Source organism: Ornithodoros turicata, chromosome 1, assembly GCF_037126465.1.
Source record: "Ornithodoros turicata isolate Travis chromosome 1, ASM3712646v1, whole genome shotgun sequence".
NCBI lineage: Eukaryota > Metazoa > Arthropoda > Arachnida > Ixodida > Argasidae > Ornithodoros > Ornithodoros turicata.
The window spans coordinates 177,212,944-177,232,137 of NC_088201.1; the positions used below are offsets into that span (position 1 = coordinate 177,212,944).

The 19,194-nt window shown below is 47.9% G+C and overlaps 1 protein-coding gene across 3 annotated transcripts; it reads left to right on the forward strand.

Moving 5' to 3' along the window:
* Positions 1-2,876: 2,876 nt before the first annotated feature.
* On the forward strand, positions 2,877-16,096 carry LOC135373299 (leukocyte elastase inhibitor A-like). Of its 3 annotated transcripts, none has more exons than XM_064606532.1 (5): positions 2,877-3,020; positions 8,717-8,886; positions 12,002-12,332; positions 12,407-12,703; positions 15,769-16,096. In XM_064606532.1, the coding sequence occupies exons 2-5, from the start codon at positions 8,828-8,830 to the stop codon at positions 16,000-16,002; spliced, it is 921 nt and encodes a 306-aa protein (XP_064462602.1). In that variant the 5' UTR covers positions 2,877-3,020; positions 8,717-8,827; the 3' UTR covers positions 16,003-16,096. The 3 variants fall into 3 exon arrangements, with proteins under 3 accessions (XP_064462602.1, XP_064462594.1, XP_064462598.1); XM_064606524.1 differs by lacking the exon at positions 2,877-3,020 and adding an exon at positions 5,576-5,845; XM_064606528.1 differs by lacking the exon at positions 2,877-3,020 and adding an exon at positions 5,576-5,845 and having other exon boundaries at positions 12,410-12,703.
* The last annotated feature ends 3,098 nt before the right edge of the window (positions 16,097-19,194 follow it).

A 19,194-nucleotide genomic window follows, 5' to 3' on the forward strand; every position in this document is an offset into this window, starting at 1 on the left:
CGTTATCACGAAAATATTGGTGCATTATGGGCAAAATGGGATTGCCAATATGGACAGGCCATATTGGTTCAATATGGAGCCTGGCTAGAGCACTGCATGGGCTCGAGCTTACCGGAGCCCGGCCCGTGGGCTGGGCCGGGCCGGGTACACGTTTCTTTCTGTGGGCCTGGGCTGGGCTTTGTTTTGACCATTATGGGCCCAAGCCCGTAAATTGCCGGGCCTATATCAAGCTTGAGTCTACGTTACCCCTCTGTTAGATAGCGACGGTCACATTTTACACCCTTATACACTGGGCCGTGCCGGGTAGCCTATAAATTTCTCGTGCTCGGGCCGGGGTTGGGCCGAAAACTACGGTGGAGTCCTTCGGGCGTGATCCGGGCCCAGGCTAGATATGCAGCCGTCGGGCTGGGCCGGGACTGGGACTAAAAATGCGGCCCATGCAGTGCTCTAAGCCTTGTTCCACTCCCGATATTGGTTCCATATTGGCAGCCCATATTGGACCAATATTGGCGTGCTGCTTGGGTATCCTCTAAACGCTGCTTCTTTTTCAGGAGCCAAAAACCGAAAAAAAAAACAGGGTCTGGGGGAACCTGTCCCCTGTTATCCACCAGGAAGAAGTCGAATAAGGAACGGGTGACTGGCTATTCTATCTATCTCTCAGTATGGATGTCCGACTCTGTTTGCTGCTAGGATATCACTGCAATTGAGAAATGCGACATCATGGTGTTGCGTGAACGTTCGTCCCAAGCTGTACTTGTAGTTGTAGCAACATGTTGGGTACAGTTTTCAGATAAATTGGAATGCAGCATGGTGATGGTGAAAGCCATATAGTAGAGCAGGCATTTGACGAAATTGATGCAACGCTGGAATCTGATTCATCAGTGATGCATATGTTACGTGGTAGAAGTGACACACGAACAGCCGAGTGCCGTCTTCATCTTCTTGTGAAATTTCATAGATGAACCCGCGAAGGGTGTAGAAAGAGAAATAGAAACAGGCGACACAGCGGAGGCTACTTGCACAACTACATGACGAACAGCGTCAGCTACGGCGTGAGCTAAAAGAAGCGCGCAAAGAGGAAATGCAATTAACAAAGAAACAAAATGAGGTTATGGAGGACGTTACAAGAACGGAAAAAGCCCTAGAGCAAGTCCTTGTACAGTTCCTAGAAAAGTAAATGGCATTAACATTGTGAAGGGTACGGTCACATGCACTCTCCCAGTGCGACAGTGCCACTGAAATTGCACGCAGAGCAGTGCATTCATAGATGTCGATTGTAATCAAGGTTATTTGGATTTAACCCACATGGATTTTATCCAGTGAATTTTTTTTATGTTATCCACACAATTTGTTCCGGATTTTTTAAAGATTTTGTCCAGATGCAATGCGAAGAAGAATCTTAATTCAACGTCACACTGAAAATTCCCGCTTGATTTTATTGTAGTGTCGGCTGTTTACAAAAGCCCAGGTACGCGCAACATTAACTTCTAACTTTTTTTTAACTTTGTAACTTGACTTTTTCAACTTTTCCGATTTAACTTTTTTCCCGTTTTCTTCTACTTCTGCCCATTCAGAGAGAGGCTTTCTTCCGCTTCCTAGAGGCATCGTAATTGAAGTAAGACAGTCTAATTCAGGCGTGTAGCGTCTACACCATTCACCCGCGCGTGCATGGGACTCTACCTTTCGGAAAACAATGGAAACTCATTCAATGGTACTGGGACAGGCAGATTCGTAAACCGAAACTATGAGAGGTCACCCGAAATCAAGAAGAACAGCAAAACACTAATTTTACTTTAAAAAAAAACATGTTTTTACTCTGTGTCACCATTTCTAGGCTTGTCGATATTCTCCAAAAATATCCGGGTTTTACCCAAAAAAGCCCACTGCAGAGGATCTTTTTAAAAATATCCGGATTTTTTCAACCCTGAGTTCCAATTTTTGTGCCTTCCATTGAGACATGCTAATGAGATGGCATTAAAATTTCGATGAACCTCTGTGGATGCACTATTCTTCCTGCAACTCCAGTGGCATGGCCGCAACGGGCGAAACCATCTTACCGCACTCTTCATAGAGTTACGAAGCACACTACAGCCCTTTCTCTATATTTGGTCTCCACTGTGCATTCGTCTAGCTATGCACGTCACAATATTTTATGTCGCTCCGCTTATCACGAATTGACAGCTTAATTGAGAGTATTTTCATTCATGCACACGAATTATGTTCCTATAACAGCTATAAAAGAGCATGGAATGCAATCCCCACTCTGACATTCACTTAGTTCTATGCGCTTACTCCCAAAAGGGATAAATTTTTGTGGTAACTCATTTAGTCCCCAAACAAACGGACAGCTTACTTTTACTCTTAGAGTGGCAGACATTCAGTGTCGTGTCCCCGGCTACAACGTAACAGTAATTAAAGAGCCCCTGGGCAGTGAGTCACAGGAAGTTCGGCCCCACTTCCACGAGGTCTGCCGACACTGCTTTCGGAAATACTGTGTGAGGGCACTTCTCACTTCCTGTCCTAAACGATGGCACACACCTGAGCTGTGACGTGATTGTTCGTTAGAGAGCATCATGGCGCTCCACACTGTCGTTGAATGCTTTGCAGATGTTGTGGACTATACCCGACGTCCTGACCGCTTGTTTTGCATTGGACAAGGTGCATTCTACTCTCTTCGTGATAAATCTCTAGCGAGCCTTCAGCCTTCAAAAGCGTTTTCGACAATTCGTCTTTCCCGTCAGTTCCCCTCACAGTGTTTGCGTATGGCTTCATTAGGCTCGAGGAGGGAGGGAATGCTTGATCGCACGGAATCTTTGGCGATACAGGGACATCCTCGACCACGCACACTGGTGTCTGGAAACGTACGTGTTCACCAGCTCACACAGCTTTGAACATCCATACACGTGGGCATAGTGGCACCTTCCGGGACTCCGGAACTCCGGGGATGTAGCGGAACCGGTACCGATGATCCACTAAGGCCAGGAGTATCACACCGTACCTGCGCCGTAGAAGTGTAGTGGGTGAGTACGCAAGTTGTAGCAATGTGTACAAGTAACTAAAATAAATTAGAAGTAATTCGGGAGACAAGGCTGGATAAAAATTTGTCAGTTTCCTTTTTTTGTTAGTCCTACATTAGTACATAGTTTCAGAAACAAACGCGCAAAAATGAGGCTGTGTTCTTCCTGCATGCATGTTCATGAGGCTTTCCTTCATGTAAGCACAAGCACTGAACTTACCACCGTTTATAGTTATAGTAGTCGACAGTGTTGTTATTTGGCGTCGAGACAGCAAAGTGACAGTCGTCCAACGCGCCGACCCGCTGTGGGAAGCCCCTCACTGCATAGAACTCTCGCCAGGACTAACCATCCGCAGCCACTCATCTTCGAGCTTCTGGATGACAGCATTCGCAAAGTGTCTGTAGATTACGTTCACAGTGGACCTACAAACCCCGAACAGGTGCCAAATAGTTCTGTCCTCAGCTGCGGAGTACAACCAATAAAAGCCGATGGCCGACGACAAAACCCGCTGAGCGATGCACTTACAACAAGAGATGCCATTATCCACTATACCGGGTGTTTCAGTTAAATCCCCGGGCTACATAATTCGCGAACCGGTGCATCAATCGAATAACTTTCTTTTTTACAAGTATCTGTCCAATACCGCCTACAAGATGCGCACCGCGTGAATGAGCGGGTGTGCTCATTATTTAAATAAAAATTCAAATGAGTTTCGTGAAAAAAGCTAACTTCTAAAGCAGGGCGCCGTCGGCATTAAAATGGGTACTACCCCTTTTGGGACCTTCAGTGGACACCTTAGAAAAATCTGCCGAAGCGGGTCATTTCTTTCAGTAATTAATTGGTTTCGGTTTACGTATTTTTGTCGCGGCTGGTCGCGGCGAAGCGCAAATGGACGTAATTCATTGGTGTAAGGACGTAATTCATTGGTGGATAAGCGAGTGGAAGAGCGTCCTTTTGCGCTTCACGCGAGCAGCCGCGACAAAAATATGTAAACCGAAACCAATTTATTACTGCAACGAATGACCCGCTTCGGTTGCAGATTTTTCTCTAAAAGGTATCTACTGAAGGTCTCAGAAGGGGTAGTACTCATTTTAATGCCGACGGCGCCCTGCTTTAGAAGTTAGCTTTTTTCACGAAACTCATTTGAATTTTTATTTAAATAATGAGCGCCTCCCGCTCATTCACGCGGTGCGCATCTTGTAGGCGGTATTGGACAGATACTTGTAAAAAAGAAAGTTATTCGATTGGTGCACCGGTTCGCGAATTATTTATCCCGGGGATTTAACTGAAACACCCGGTATATTCTTGTGTTTCGGCTTCCGGTACTACTATAACTTTGCAGGACCACCCCCATGATATTACATCCGTCTGTCGGCCTCTTCAAGTTCTGGAATGTGTCAGGGGAAAATTTCGAGATGGCTTTCGAGATGTCCGACGTATTCGTCCTTGGGTGGAAGAGAGTTAGAGTTTAGGGCGTCCTGAAGGGCCATAAGAGGAGCTGATCAGCGGGACTTTCGCTCAGGCCAAAATACAATCCCAGGCACAATTCCCCGTCTCTGCGATCCACTTATAGGTTTAGTTGCGCTGTGTACCTGTTCAATACAAGAGATCACTGTACTTGACGCTCATTTGCCCTGAGCTCAGGCCTTACTAAACAGTTCACGACCCCCTTTCACGTGGCAATTTATCTGTCATCTTGCAGGTTGATGTTTTGCGCCTCTTGAGGATCGTACGCACCACCGGGGAAGACCCCCGGAATCGTGTGATATGCAGTATATCTTTGATTGGCAGTATTAAAACGATCACACCCGTCATTATAAATTATGCATCGTAACTAGTAACGCGATGTTTTACGTAACAGGGCAACTATGAACATGTACGATCACGAGCGAAGCCGAGGTTCATTCCTTACAGACGAAGGTTCTCCGTGTTCTTCCAGTGGCATGCAACATACCACTGGAAGGATCTTGTGCAGTGAAGGCCCGTGCAATGTAGTCGTACCCAAGTTGTGCACCATACCAAAAGCGGCCTGAAAGAAAACTGTGAAAGATTGGTGACAGAAATTTTTCACGAATGTCCTTTGCAAGAATAGGTACCCTCCAAGAAAAAACGAAGCTGCTGTCGTCAACAATTCGCCCTCGCGCGAGGCGAGTCCCGCAGCTTCGGGGACCTCTGAAATAGCAGCAAAAGTCTGAAAAGTGTGGCCGAAGGATACAATGGCATCTGTTAGCTTTGGATTACCTTAAGTATCACTTCGTGCCTCACTTTCAGTGTAGAGTATCTAACTCCAAGAGCTCTTACTTACCTAGAATGTCAAACAGTGATTCCACATGTGAGGTATGCAAATAATCTGGACATGGACAATACTTGCACTTGGGCCATAGAACCAAACAAGCAAACTTAAGTAGCCCACATTCACCACCTCCATCACTTCAACCATCGCATTCTCCACCCAGGTTGCCATAGTTGTGTCATGGTATAGGTAGACAACCCCATAGCTCTCGTCGATCTCTCTTGTGGCTAATGGCCATTCCCAGTAGGACGAAGAAGAAGAATGCGCAACCACGCGAAACGACGACGAATAAATTTCGTCGTACGCGCTGTTCGCTCTCGGACTAGTAGTTGCTCGGAGCGAAATGTCTCTTGGCCAGACAGAGCCTTCCGGAATAGACCTTGGGAACATTGCGGCTGGATTACACTTTCCGGTTAAAGTGTACTCTAGATTGACTCAAGAGTATAAGACATCCAGTTTCGTCTTTTCGCCGTGTGGCTTGGGAGCATCTCTCTGCATGCTGTTGGCGGGGGCAGGCGGTGAAACGGCATCTCAGGTGAGGACACAACACTAGTCTTGGTCGTCTGTCAGAGGAACCATGTGGTAGTTGCTTGGCTATAAAAGCAACGTCGTCTTCTGCGACTCCCTTTAGGTACGGATCGCGACCTAGTAGATAATAGACCGTGTTTGCATCTCCGATACGATACCCGCTATGGCGTGGTGGTGGTGGTGAAGATGAAAACTGCTCGCCGTGGTTGGCCACGCTACCCGCTATGGCGTTGGCCTCATGGTGCATGCGTGACCCTATCTTGAGCTTCGCTAGCGTATCGCCGGTACTGATCTTCTTGAGGAACAGCGTACTGTGTTCCCGGAGACGTCTTTAGAAGACGTTACCGTACCGGAGAGGTCACGCGGGTTGCGGGGCTCCACGTGAAGAAGACGACTGGGCATCTACGCGAAAAGTGAGATGGCGGTGCGGACTCCCGTAGCATTTTTACGATGCAGAAGGTGATTGCGAGTAACTCTCTCGGGGATGCAACGAAATGGTTGGGATAACAGAATTCCTCAATAGCGTAACATCGAAAGGCTTCACAGTTCAGGGTTCGGGATTCGCCATACAGGAGCCACTACGACGTTTCCGTTTCCTTCCACGGTGTAGTAAGACGTCAACAGCCTCAGTCTCGCGTATTGTGATATCGTTTCAGATTACCGTACCGTACCAGGACGTTGCAAAATTGTCTAAACCTCAATTATAACTGCTATGCAGGATCCCGTCCGCATGTACCGCTAGGGGCGCTACACATCGGCTCGTAGGATCTCCATCATGATTGCATAGTGGAAAATAGAATTTTGGACATTCAGAAGCGGACATAAGTCCACGGCAGACCACAAAAACGAAACAGCGAACAGCTCCCATCAAAGCGAAAAGAATGATGGAGATAATCAATTTACCCGTTTAGCAAGAACGTGTCTCCCGTGGAACATGCACCGCTCGTACAACAATCCTAAGCTGAGCTAAAGTACATGGTGTTATAGCAACTGATGAGAAAATAAACTGGCCGATGAGCAGCGCCACCGCTACCTTCAGCGCTGGGGACGGGTGCAAATGACAATAGTGAGTTTTAGTGTACCGTACGCTGTCACTTTTGCCTACGTAATGGCGTGGTGGTTCTGCGCAGTGCGCAACGCTCTGCTTCTGTATTGCGCGTGCGCAGAACCACGAACGCTATCCCTTGCAAAGGCGATAGCGTACGGTATAGTAAAACTCACTATGGCCGCTGTAAGCTGGCAGGTCCTGGTAAGAATTCGTGTTCCCTAATAACGCTATTCAAGTAGGTCAGCCTTTCGCGCAGCCCTTCAACTTTTCCCTTTCCCCTCGTGCACGTAGAACGGTCTCATTGGATGGTTCTCAAATGAGGTACAACAACAACTGCACGTGAGGTCCACGTTGCTTCCATCTTTTCCTCCCTGTAGTGTTGTGGCCCGTCTGCGAATACCTTTTTATTGCGGCTTTCTGAGTGGACATACGATATGTCACGTGCTTTCTCCAACTCTAATTCTCTCTCCAACTCTAACCCTCTTTCTCTGTCCTCTAATCAAATAGCACGACAACAGTTATACAAATATTACGGTTTACTGAAATCGGAGCATTGGGTAACATAGTAAGTCCGTATTTTGATTCTGAGCCCACACTTCGAAGGTCGTCCTGCCTAGAGCCACTAAATAGGAAGCAGAGTAGCGAAACTGAGCCACGCGGGCGAGCGAGCCCGCCATCTTGGGTCCGGCGCAGGTGCGTCGCGTAGCAATGGAACGCCAATCTCCCTCTTCTCCGCCGGAGAACGCCGCGCAGTCGAGGCAGCTCGCAACCCAGGAAACCGGTTTTGGATGGAGGGGGACTCAACATGGACGAAGTGTTCTTGGAAGGAGAAACCACGTGACTGAGTCGGCCCAATGGAGGACATCGAATGGCGGCTTCGGCACGGAAAACGAATGCGGTACTCTGTACCCCTATTTAGTGACTCTAGTCCTCGTACATCGCGAAATATCTCACGCACCTTGTCGAGGCGCTCGTCCTCTGCTTCCATGCACCAATTTGAAACGGGAGCTCGTAAAACGGCACGGAGTGGCGCTTGTATCGCGTTAAGTGAGTGGAGTTTGAAACACTCGCGCCGCAGGACGCTAAGAGCCAGTTCTCACTTGGCGACGCACGACGCGACGTCGTGAGCGGGCGGCGGAAGTAGAGGCGCATTTCCGGAGTGGAGAGGGAAGACGTCGAGCCAAAAAAAAAATTGCAATGCGAACTTCTTTCACAACATCGGCGAGAGCTGCGGAGAACGATATACTGGCGACCAATGAGGAGACACAGAAAGGCCACGCCTCCTGATTTTTCGTCTCCTTTGGACGACGGAATGCCACTGTGGCGGGAACATGAAAATCTTGCGCTCTGACGAGCCGGCAGAAATGCTCCTCTACTTCCGCCGCCCGCTCACGACGTCGCGTCGGGCGTCGCCATGTGAGAGCTGGCCCTTACTTAACGCACCCAACAACTACTTGTGAACGAGATCTTGTCACAAGGTGTGCCATCTGTACCCTCGGCACATCTGACGGACAAAGCTGGGAAACATGTCTCGTAGCTCGGCGAAAAGACAGATAACCACAAGATGACCAGCACACGACAAGAATCAAATTATGTTGTGTGCATGCTTTACAACACATTCGACATTCATATTTGTATGGCTTTTCTAATATTTATCCTTATTTCTCGTTAAAAATGATACATTTGTCGCTGTGATGCTTTGTCTTAGCTGTCGCTTTTGAAGCCGTTGGTATCGGTGCGGAACTGGAACATTGATATAATTCCGCGTTAATTAAATGCATACTTGTTCTAGTTTTGCTCAACCTTATTCTTTGAATGGTGTCGCCGTAGGTTCTCCAACTTCTGCAGCTGCGAACCAAAGAACCTTCTGCGACGTCCTTCCATGATTTTCTGGTCCGACTCAGGAACGCAGTGCCCTCGGTTCGCCTTCGTGTGGCGAATATGACTTACATAGATTCCAGCTTTCATGTAAAGCACAATTACCTGGCTTTCATACAGAAGTAAGTGAGCTTTTAATACAGTAGAAGTCACTTCTTAGAGGAGTGCTGCACAGTTCGAAAAACCCTGCTGCCGTTGCATGCATCTGTCCCTGAAGTCCCTGAAGGAGAACGACTGTGCAAAGTTTCGTCGTATTTAGTAGACGCAGACATACTTTAAAACCATTCACGATTATAGGAAAATTGGTTGGCTCTCCGCTGTATAGGCAACTTGTTCTGTGACGTAACGGCTCATTTCCGAACCAACGAAAGCTGCCGCATTCGCATTCGACCACATCTAGCTATTTGGCTCCGCTGTGAGCCTGTGACTGCGACTGCGCGGCATTCTCCTGCATTCTCCTGCGAAGTGCTTTGCAGTCCGGCTGACCCTGACCGAAACCGTCTACCCACCTCGAAAGAGCGCAAGCAGGGCGACATGCACTGAGGGATGACTTCACGATCTACACGAAAATGGCGCTTCTTTTGTATCTGCGAAACCAAACGGTTAACACCAGTGGAGTGCAGCTGTAGCTTCCACAGTTTCGCCACGAAAACCACCGCCCCCTTGACCACGTGATCATCCGTAACGAATCACGACAAAATAGCCGGAAAACGGCGCCAAAGAGCGCGCGCTGGCTGATCGAACTGCGCATGTGCGTTGCGTGCCCTCTCCACACCCTCTCACTCATCTCCTCCTCCCCCCCCCCCTGTTCCGAGCGCTTCGCCAGGTCATCTGCTAATATTATCGGGAAGCAGAAAATGAAAATCCAGAAGACAAAGGAATTCACATGTACAAATTTATTGACACGGTAAACATATACACAAGAAGCAACATTTGAATGCAAGTAAATCTACACGATTATTACAGAATACTGCAGAATAGACAGAGAATAAATAGCGCCGAGCAACAGAAAGCGTGACTATCATATTATACAATCCTTAAGGGAACCTATTCGGTTTGGAGAAAGTAGATATTATTATACATATCTATAGCACGTGATGAGTCGCAGAAGTCATCCGCTTCATCCCAGCACAACTGTCGAATTTTCTGGTGACAGGGGCCACATGCTCGCGGATCGCAGGGCCACGAACAGCTGTCGGTGTCTGAATGAAAAAACAAAAAACAAGGGAACCTGTTAATAATATGGTAAACCGGAGCACAGGCAACGTTAATTGGCTGAATACGCTCTATAAGACATGCCAGCGTTACGCGTCTAATGTGATCACTAATGCCAAAATTGGAGGAGCCCTGCGTACGCGATGCACGCTGTTTTCCTTTTCATGCACACCAGTGTACTAAGCATCACATTCAAAGAGCGGAACAAAACGCAAGAAGCAACGCCACGCAGAATCATCAACCAGATCATGACTGTTAACCGGCAGAAAGTGATGTAATACGGGGCAAGGTGCACACAGTTAGGCGACAGTATTAAACGTCTGATCACTGACATGCATCATACGTTTGTCTGCTTACCTTTCATTCAGGCGTTCATCCATGGCTCGAAGATCTTCGAAATCCACGAAACGAAATCACCGCCTGCTCACATAGGCAGACGCGAGCTACACAACGGTCAGACGGGTCGGCGCCTCGGAGAAACAAACGCGGGCGAATCCACCGGTTAAATGAGCCTCAGCCAATCATGATCGAGAAGGGTCACGTGGGAGACCGGAGCCAATGGAAAGTAAATAGCCGGAATTTGGCGGGAAATGCCAGTGGCGACACTATTTGCGCGGCCGCGAAACCGGCTTACTGTGCCTCCTCTGGTTAACACCCAACCGCATGAGGCGTTTCTCCAGCGTTTTCTGCAGAGGCCTGCCGAGGCGTTTGGCGAGCGGCAGCGAGAGCAACGGCGAACAATAGAAACGCGACGCTCTCTCCGAAGTCGAGCCTGGTAGATATTTGCCGGTAGGCCACGCACCCTAGTGGCCAATCAGGAATTGGCCTCGGGTTAGGTCCATCATGTCGCGCCAGTTTTCGGGAGATCCCATAAATGGCAGCACCCGAAATGGCTCAGACTGCATGGGTGGATCGCGTTCGGCAGAGGAACAGAAGATTGTTGCGGATGTTAAAAACGTAATTCTTGTGTGAATGTCCATCATGTAAAACACAAAAATAACAAAGACGGTTAAGAGCATCAGCTGTTTACTATATACATTAAAAACAAGACTTTCGTGCAGTAGGCTGCACTTCTTCAGGTTTGAGGACCTGTTACAAGTGGTGAAGCATATATCAAAAACCAGTCACATGGTACAAGAGAAAAGGGTAAGGGTGAAGAGAAATACAAACGCGATACAAACATCAACAAAAAAAAATGAAAATGAAAAACAAAACGCAATCAGTAGGAGGTGCCACCTCCTACTGATTGCGTTTTGTTTTTCATTTTCATTTTTTTTGTTGATGTTTGTATCGCGTTTGTATTTCTCTTCACCCTTACCCTTTTCTCTTGTACCATGTGACTGGTGTTTGATATATGCTTCACCACTTGTAACAGGTCCTCAAACCTGAAGAAGTGCAGCCTACTGCACGAAAGTCTTGTTTTTAATGTATATAGTAAACAGCTGATGCTCTTAACCGTCTTTGTTATTTTTGATTCTGCATCGCCGGAAACTTGCACATTGTTTTTCTTCACGTTCTACGATGTAAAACACAATGAGAAGTGTGACACACATTGGTGAAGATGTCAACTGAGATGCTGCTTTCGCTCCGTGTATTCGGGTGCCTTGTGAACAGCGCGACCAGCATTCACAAAAATTAAATGGCTCCGCGAGTGCACATTGTTGCAGTATCTTGCTCGTTATAATATGTGTTTGAGACTTATTGAGTGTTTGAGAACATGCACGTAGCGTCACCTAGCGTGTAACATGTCAACTTTTCAAATATCATTGGGTCCAGTGCTCCCTCATAGGTTGACACATTCCACGCTTTGTGGCACCACGCACGTGTTAGACGGCCATTGGTTTCAACAATCATTGGAGACTGCCCATGTCATAGGTGCTCTTGCAAATCCCGTTTTATTGCAATTCTGCCCCAAAGCACGGAACTATTATCTGCGCGAGAAATAAGGACGTCTACAGAAACTGACTGTCGCACTGGCGCAGTTGAGCAGGTTATTGAGCAGTCATATCCTGTATACCACAGGTTTTACGATGCATCATTACGTGGACTGGATTTCGCCAATTTCCCGCGCACGGCAGTGGACGAACTGAACCAACGCGTGGAACGCGCAGTCAACGCACCGAGCATCGTCAATCCTGCATCGGTGACGTCACAAACCCAAATGGTGCTGGTGTCAGATCTGCAATTCCATGGTGTCTGGGATTTCCACTTTGTGCACGAAGATATCACCAAACGGGCTTTCACCGATGTCTTCGGGAACACATCCCAAGTAGATATGATGTATGCTGACGGACTTCACCGGACCTGTTCTTATCCCGAGCTCGGTGTGTCCGCCATTGAACTGCCTTACAAGGTACGCCGCACCGGGTCTGCACAGCAGTCGTGCCTCTAAGCAAATATGACGATTTGTCGTGCCTTTTTTCCCAGCAGGACGTCAACACTGCTTTGGTCCTTATTCGACCGCAAGAGCTACAAGGGATGTCCCAGTTGGAAGCAAACCTGACCCCGGACCACTTAGATAACCTTCTCCGGCGGCTGTCAACGGGAAAAGATCCTGTCTGCCTTACCCTTCCGCGCTTCCACCTGGAGCTGACGATCGAGCTGAGCAAGACCCTGTCTGATCTCGGGGCGAGAAATCTCTTCAGACCAGGCGCCCAACTTGGAGGCATTGCGGATAACAAGCCGCTGCACTTGTCCCAGCTTGTTCATCGCGTTACACTCAAGGTAAATTTCTCATCAACTTGTGACAGCTCATAATAGCGTTTAGCCTATAGTATGCGTCGTGCATTGGTGTACCGAGAGGGGTGCAACGGGGTAGCTCCTGTAGCTCCGAGGTCGCTTGTGAAAAAGTGCGCTCTTTAGTCATAGGTCCTCATGATTACTCTCAGATGTCATAACGGGAACCTCTAAACACCAGCACAGTCCACAACGACCGCCTCCGGAAAGAGTGGGAGAGGGGGGGGGGGGGTCGCACGCTCGCCCCCCTGGAAAAAAATACTGGGAACGCCCATGGCGTCTTGCAATACCAGAGTCATCCGTGTTCACCACATGGAGTGTCCTATCATTTATTCTCCAGCGTTGACAACAGAAAGGTTGTAGTGACTCTTTCTTTTTTTTTCTTTTTTCAAATTGATAAACACCCGGGCGTAAAGTTACAAGCAGTAACAATCCTTGTAAGCACTTCTGGCGAAAAGATCGCCTGATACTTGAAGTCACTGAAAGGAAAAGACTCAAGCCTCTGGAATGCACTATAGCCCGCCTCCCCGCAGTTGTTACGGCGTCATGTATCGTTTCCTGCAAAAACGACATTCCTAATAGGAAGGATATTCACAAGGACTAGATGTGCCACCTTGCCATTTACGTCTTTTGAAGTCCCGCAACCAGTGTACTATGTTGCCCTGGTGTGCAAGGGGAACAACTTACATTTCTCTGTCACAGAACCTCGTTGCGATTCATGAGAGTGGAGTCCAAGGCAAAGGTCATTGTTCTGCACAGAAATGCCCCAGAGGAGGCTTTTACATATCGCGAAGATCACACGAAGGCATGCGAACTGAGGACCTACAACTCAAGTAACTGAATGCAGGATGGCTGCTAAACTTAGTAATCGCATAAACCCTGAGCATGGGCAACAAAAATATCTTTCCGTGAAGTCGAAGTGTTCCTTTCCCGTATTTGGGCTATTTTCATCAGTGAGTGGGACAGGTGCTTTCTGGCACAATGTCTGTTCTGCCGGTGAGGGGGAAATTACTGTTGAATTCTAATGGCTGATTGCTGGCTGATGTTGGATACCAATGGCGGACTTTCGGATCAAGCCTTGCTGCTATGTCTAGAGTGGAGAAGTTCTGTTGTATTGGCACACTGGGAGCGCAGTCCGGGACTTCCAACTGCAGTCTTCGCGCGCCCTTGGGGCCAAGGTCGCTCCACGGAGCAACGCGGACTGCTCCGCCAAAATCGGCAGATTTGACTGAAACTCCCGGGTCACGTGGTTTGTGCTTCAGATTCCTGCCGCTCCTCTTTCTCGCACTTCGCTAACATGAAGGAAGCTTTTTTTATGTATTCTGTGTTAGCGCCGCGAAGCAACTGTGGCTACGAGCGGCGTACAGATGTGGACAGATGGAGGACAGCAGGAAGGAGTGGGGGACAGGAGGGGTTAGTATGCGTCCTGGGCCGACTTCAGGGGGAACTGTGCCGACATTCGTCTGGAAAGTCTTCGGAAAACCCAGGGAAAACCTCAGACAACACAGCCTGTTGTAGTATTCGAACCCACCGCATCCCGGCCTTCAGCCCGACCTTCGCTACCGCCAACGAGGTATGGCGCCATACCTGGTCATATATGGCGCTGGTATGGCGGAAGCTCCCCTGCTGGTATTGCACCCACGCCTGCTGGTATTTGGTCTCGCGTGCGAGCGCTTTTGCTAAAGCCCCTACCAGCAGCCGTGGCATAGTGGTTAGTGTGGCTGCTTTCCACTCCGAGACTGGGAGGTGAGGCGGGTTGGAATCCCCGCACCGGCTCTGATCTCTGGGGCTTTCCCTGGGTTTTGCGGCAGGCTTTCCAGTTTTCCAGACAGTTCCCCTTGAAGTCGGCCCAGGACGTATACTAGCCACTCTGTCCCCCACTCCTTCCTGCTGTCCTCCTTCCATCTGTCCACGTCTTAGGCCGCTCACAGCCACTGCTGCTTCGCGTCGCTAACATGGAATTTAAAAAAAAACTAGCTTTACTCCTCCCTGTGACGGGCGTGCGAGTGTTCCCAATCGTATGTACAGACCGGAATACTTACTTCTAGATTAGAGAAGGCAGCTTGTTCCTGTTGGCGTGTCAAGTGGAGTGTTTCAGTAATGCATTGTATTCACGGTGTGGCGCTGGACAAAAATACGTGGATTATGTTTTTATGACGCCTTCTTTTATGATAATTATGGCGAGTTCTTGTCTGTGCGGGCCCTGAAAGGAGGAAACTGGCGACTTATTTCATTCTGTATTAGCGCCGCGAAGCAACTGTGGCTATGAGCAGCTTAGAGACGTGGACGGATGGGGAGAGGACAGGAGGAAGGAGTCAGTGAAGTGAAACGTCAGCTCCGGGTAAAATTCATTGTCACAGACGACATCAAAAGCAAGCAGGCACAGAAGTACAGATCGTGTGCTCTTTGTGAGAGCGGGGCACTTCCTCGTGGAGTCGGCTGGCTGCCCCAAATTTGCCATTGGAATAGGCCTCTACCCGAGAAACGTCATCATGACGTTGGTAGACAGACGGAAACCGAAACAAATCGGAAAGGGAGGCCTGGTTTCCACGAATGAGCACTTGTTCGCTGCCCCCTATTGAAAGAAAAGTAGGACCGAAGGTCGCGTCGTTTTCAGAGACCATCGTAATCCCCTCAAGACCGTGGCTTTCGTACGCGACCTTGTTCGCCGCTAGCTTCGAGCGTAGTTCAACTCCACCACATTGGTGGCGCTGTCGAACACAATGACGTCATTTGTTTACAGGCAGGGAGAGGTCTATTCAACACAAGCAAATCTTAAAAACCTTGTAGAAGCAATGTTGCCAAACGGATGGCATAATGCACGCATTGTGGCGTCATACTCCTCAAAACTAGGAATTAATTCCGCCAATATGGAGATAAATACCTTGGGAGAATACAATGTGATGCACTTAGATTTCAATGGAGCAAAAACAAAAGGTACGACTCTGAATACGCGAGATTCAATTGATCGATTAAATTGCGATATATTGAAATGAAGTTGTTGCTTTAAATTGCGAGGTTGATTGGATGATGAATGAATGTCGTGCTTTCAGGTCGACGAGCGCGGGGATTCTAAGGCATCGGCTAACACTCATAACTTGGACGTGATTGTGCCTACAGCTACAAGCGGAGATCACTTCGCACTGGATCGACCCTTCTTGTTCCTTCTCGTCTCCTGGGAACCCTTCGCCGTCCTTTTCATGGGTGCCATCAAGGAAGCCCCAGACGAGATTCCCAATGCGTGTACGCCTAACAAGGCCAAAAGCCGGAATGCGTCACTAAAATAAGATTTGTCCAATCGTAATTAAACTGATGTACTTATGGTCTCCACAATTCACTTTTTTTTCCTTCACATTCCGTTTATGACAGAGGTTTCCAACGTGCGGCAGCATTCAGCTGTTCTGCGACCCGAGGAAGCTGCCCTCTTAACAAAGTTAATGGTGACTTAGGAATAAAACGAGATTTTCAAGCAGCATGTTGTGCAGCATGTACGCATGTGAACACATTACTTCTCATGGAGCTCAACAGGTTGAGGTCACAGCAATCTGACCCTTAGGAGGAGCCTAAAAGAAGAGGCTCGACCTGTCAATCAAACTTGGGCGCCTTTCATTGGTTGCAGTTTCCCATGGGAGCCACGAACCCCTCGCTTCGAAGGGTACGAACCCTACCGCCGGCTGTGCTGTCCGAGATTTTCCCTGGGCTTTCCGAAGACTTTCCAGACGAATATCGGCACAGTTCCCCATGAAGTAGGCCCAGGACGCACTCTGTCCCCCACTCCTTCCTGCTGCCCTCTCTTCATATCTGTCCACATCTGTACACCACTCATAGCCACCGTTGCCTCCCGGCGCTAACACGCAATAAAAAAAAACAAGGTCACTGATTACCTAAAATTCATTAATTAACTCTTGAATTAGGGGATTTCGCGCAAAGGCGAGATAGCAGGACGGGTGATACTCCTGGTTGCTGACGAATTCAATGTCTTCCTTTTTTTTTCTTTTTTTTCTATAATCAAACTAAACTCAAGTCCTGGTTGAAAGCCATTCCATGCTTAGAAAACCATTCAACCCTTTTATCTTTCCTTTTCTTTATTCTTTTTTTTCTTGCAAATAAATCCCCCTCACCCTTAAACGGGCACGTGTGTTGAAATATCCATCGCTGAGTAGACGAGTTCAGAAAATCCCAGAGTGCTTAGCGTCGCTTTGAACTGTGGGAGTTTACTAATACGAAAGAAACGGGTGACCTCCAAACTGCTCCGATTTCTCCCCCACCGGTTCATTGTCCACGACGTGTCAAGGTCAGCGAAAGCGAAATCAGAAGGATTATTCTTCGTTGCCCCGCTCAGCAAGCGCCCAGGATGCAATGCGTGTGCAAAGAGCACTGGGATTTTGTGAACTCGTCTATTTAGCTATGCAAATGAGCCGAAACAAGAAGTACCGCTGTTCATTTTACCGCTGTTGATCATTATGTACGATGAGCTTCCAAATAATAAAAAATGATGAAAATCCAGGAGGTCGATGGGACCTCCCTGCATGAAGTGACGTGAAACCGGCCAGTAGAAAGATACTAGCATCCAACGAACGGTATCGCCAGCGAGCTAGTACAGCGGTGCCCACCCATTTAGTCGAACGGCGTTTGGTCGAAAGCCGTTTGATCGAAGGGAGTACAAAGCTTCATCAAGTGTGCCATCCGCACCTCTTTTTCTGTAACTTCTTCGTCATAGCCTTCGACAGCGCCACCAATTTGGTAGAGTTGAACTACGCTCAAAGCTAGGGGCGAACAAGGTCGCGACCGAAAGCCACGGTCTTGGGGGGATTACGATGGTCTCTGAAGGCGACGCGACCTTCGGTCCTACTTTTCGTTCAGTAGGAGGCAGCGAACAAGTGCCCATCCGTGGAAGTCGGCCCAGGACGCACATTCCCCCTGGGCGTTAGTCGTGACGTTGCCCACCGATGTCAGTAAAATGCACTACTGTACGTGTTAAATGCATTAAATGATTTAAATTCATTAAATGTGATTTAAATGCGTTAAACGTCTTACACTAGTGAATGCACCACTTCGAATGATGGTGATTTAAAATCTCGTCCTACCAAACCCGGTTTGCACGTGCCGACGAGTGACGTTTGAAGCGCCTCAACTTTAAATATAATGATAACGCTCGCTACGTGAGAGTTCAAGCTATGTTGCGGGCCCGGTCTGGCAGTGCTGTCCGCTCGTAGGCATGGACTGGCTTTTGGAAGGGGTTCTCCTCGGTGCCGTATACTGTGGAAGATTATTTGCGTGTGTAGATTTCTTGTGCTCACGTAGGACCAGTTATGGAGAGCTGTATCTTACGTGACCTTGTCGAGTATCAGCCCGCAGATCTCTCGTTTGCAATTCTCCTATGATGTCAGTGCTCACGAACGACGCAGAAACATCTCAGACACAGCTGCGAAGCACAACGCCCCTGCGTTTCACAGCTGTGTTCCTATGTTCGTGTCAACGTGTGCATTGTGTGTCTATCTACCAGCTAGCTGTCGTAGCTGATATAGACATGGTCGCAACACTGTACCGTTGGTTTATTATGCTCTTCCAGATGGGTTGAACATGAGGCAGGGCTCTTCCCAGCACCCCCAAACACTCCCTGCTGCCACCCCCCATAAGGATCTACCTGCCAAAAAATCCCTGCCAGAAAAATTATAAGGCAGCAAATATTGGTGTCACACACCCAGATAAAATTTCTCGGAAAATTCCCACATGTGAAGTATTCAGTAAAGCTATGAGTCCTGTGAAGAATGGGTCACCTACCTGTAGATAAATGGCGTGCTGTACATGCTGAAATGCATTTTGTCCTCCTCTGGACGAAAAAGTGAAATGTATGTGCATGAGCCGCGCTTTTATATCCCAGTCGAAACTCACAAGCTGGAACCATTTGGAAGTGGTTCCATCTAAGCCGGATTATGGAACAAATCCCAGCGTAGGCTAACTGAGATGGATCCACCTGGAACCCTTTCAACTGGATATTATCCAGTTTAAACCAATTGTACATGTACTCCAATTTTTCTGGAACCCATTCAAGTGTATATTATCCAGCTGAAACCAATTGTACACAGAATGCAGATCTGCTGGAACCATCTCAGCTGGTCTGATTTCCTGCTTCGACCACCTCAACTGGTCTCCCGTGGTAAGCTGGAACCAGTTCAAACCCAGAAGGACCATTCAGAACCAGCATGATCTCCAACTGGTTCCAGCTTATGATTTCGACTGGGTATGGTTACACCTTGCGTTTTTTGACAAGGTATGTTCGCTTCTCAGGGTGTTTATAAATTTTGATTAAAAAATCAAATATAAATATAAAAATAATAAACATAAATAACAATAAAATAATAAAAATGTAAAATAATAAATAATAAACTTAAAAATAAAATATAAATTTATAAACAGGGCGTTTATAAATTTATTATTTCCCACAGGACATCTAATTGAGTTAACTAAGGAATTTT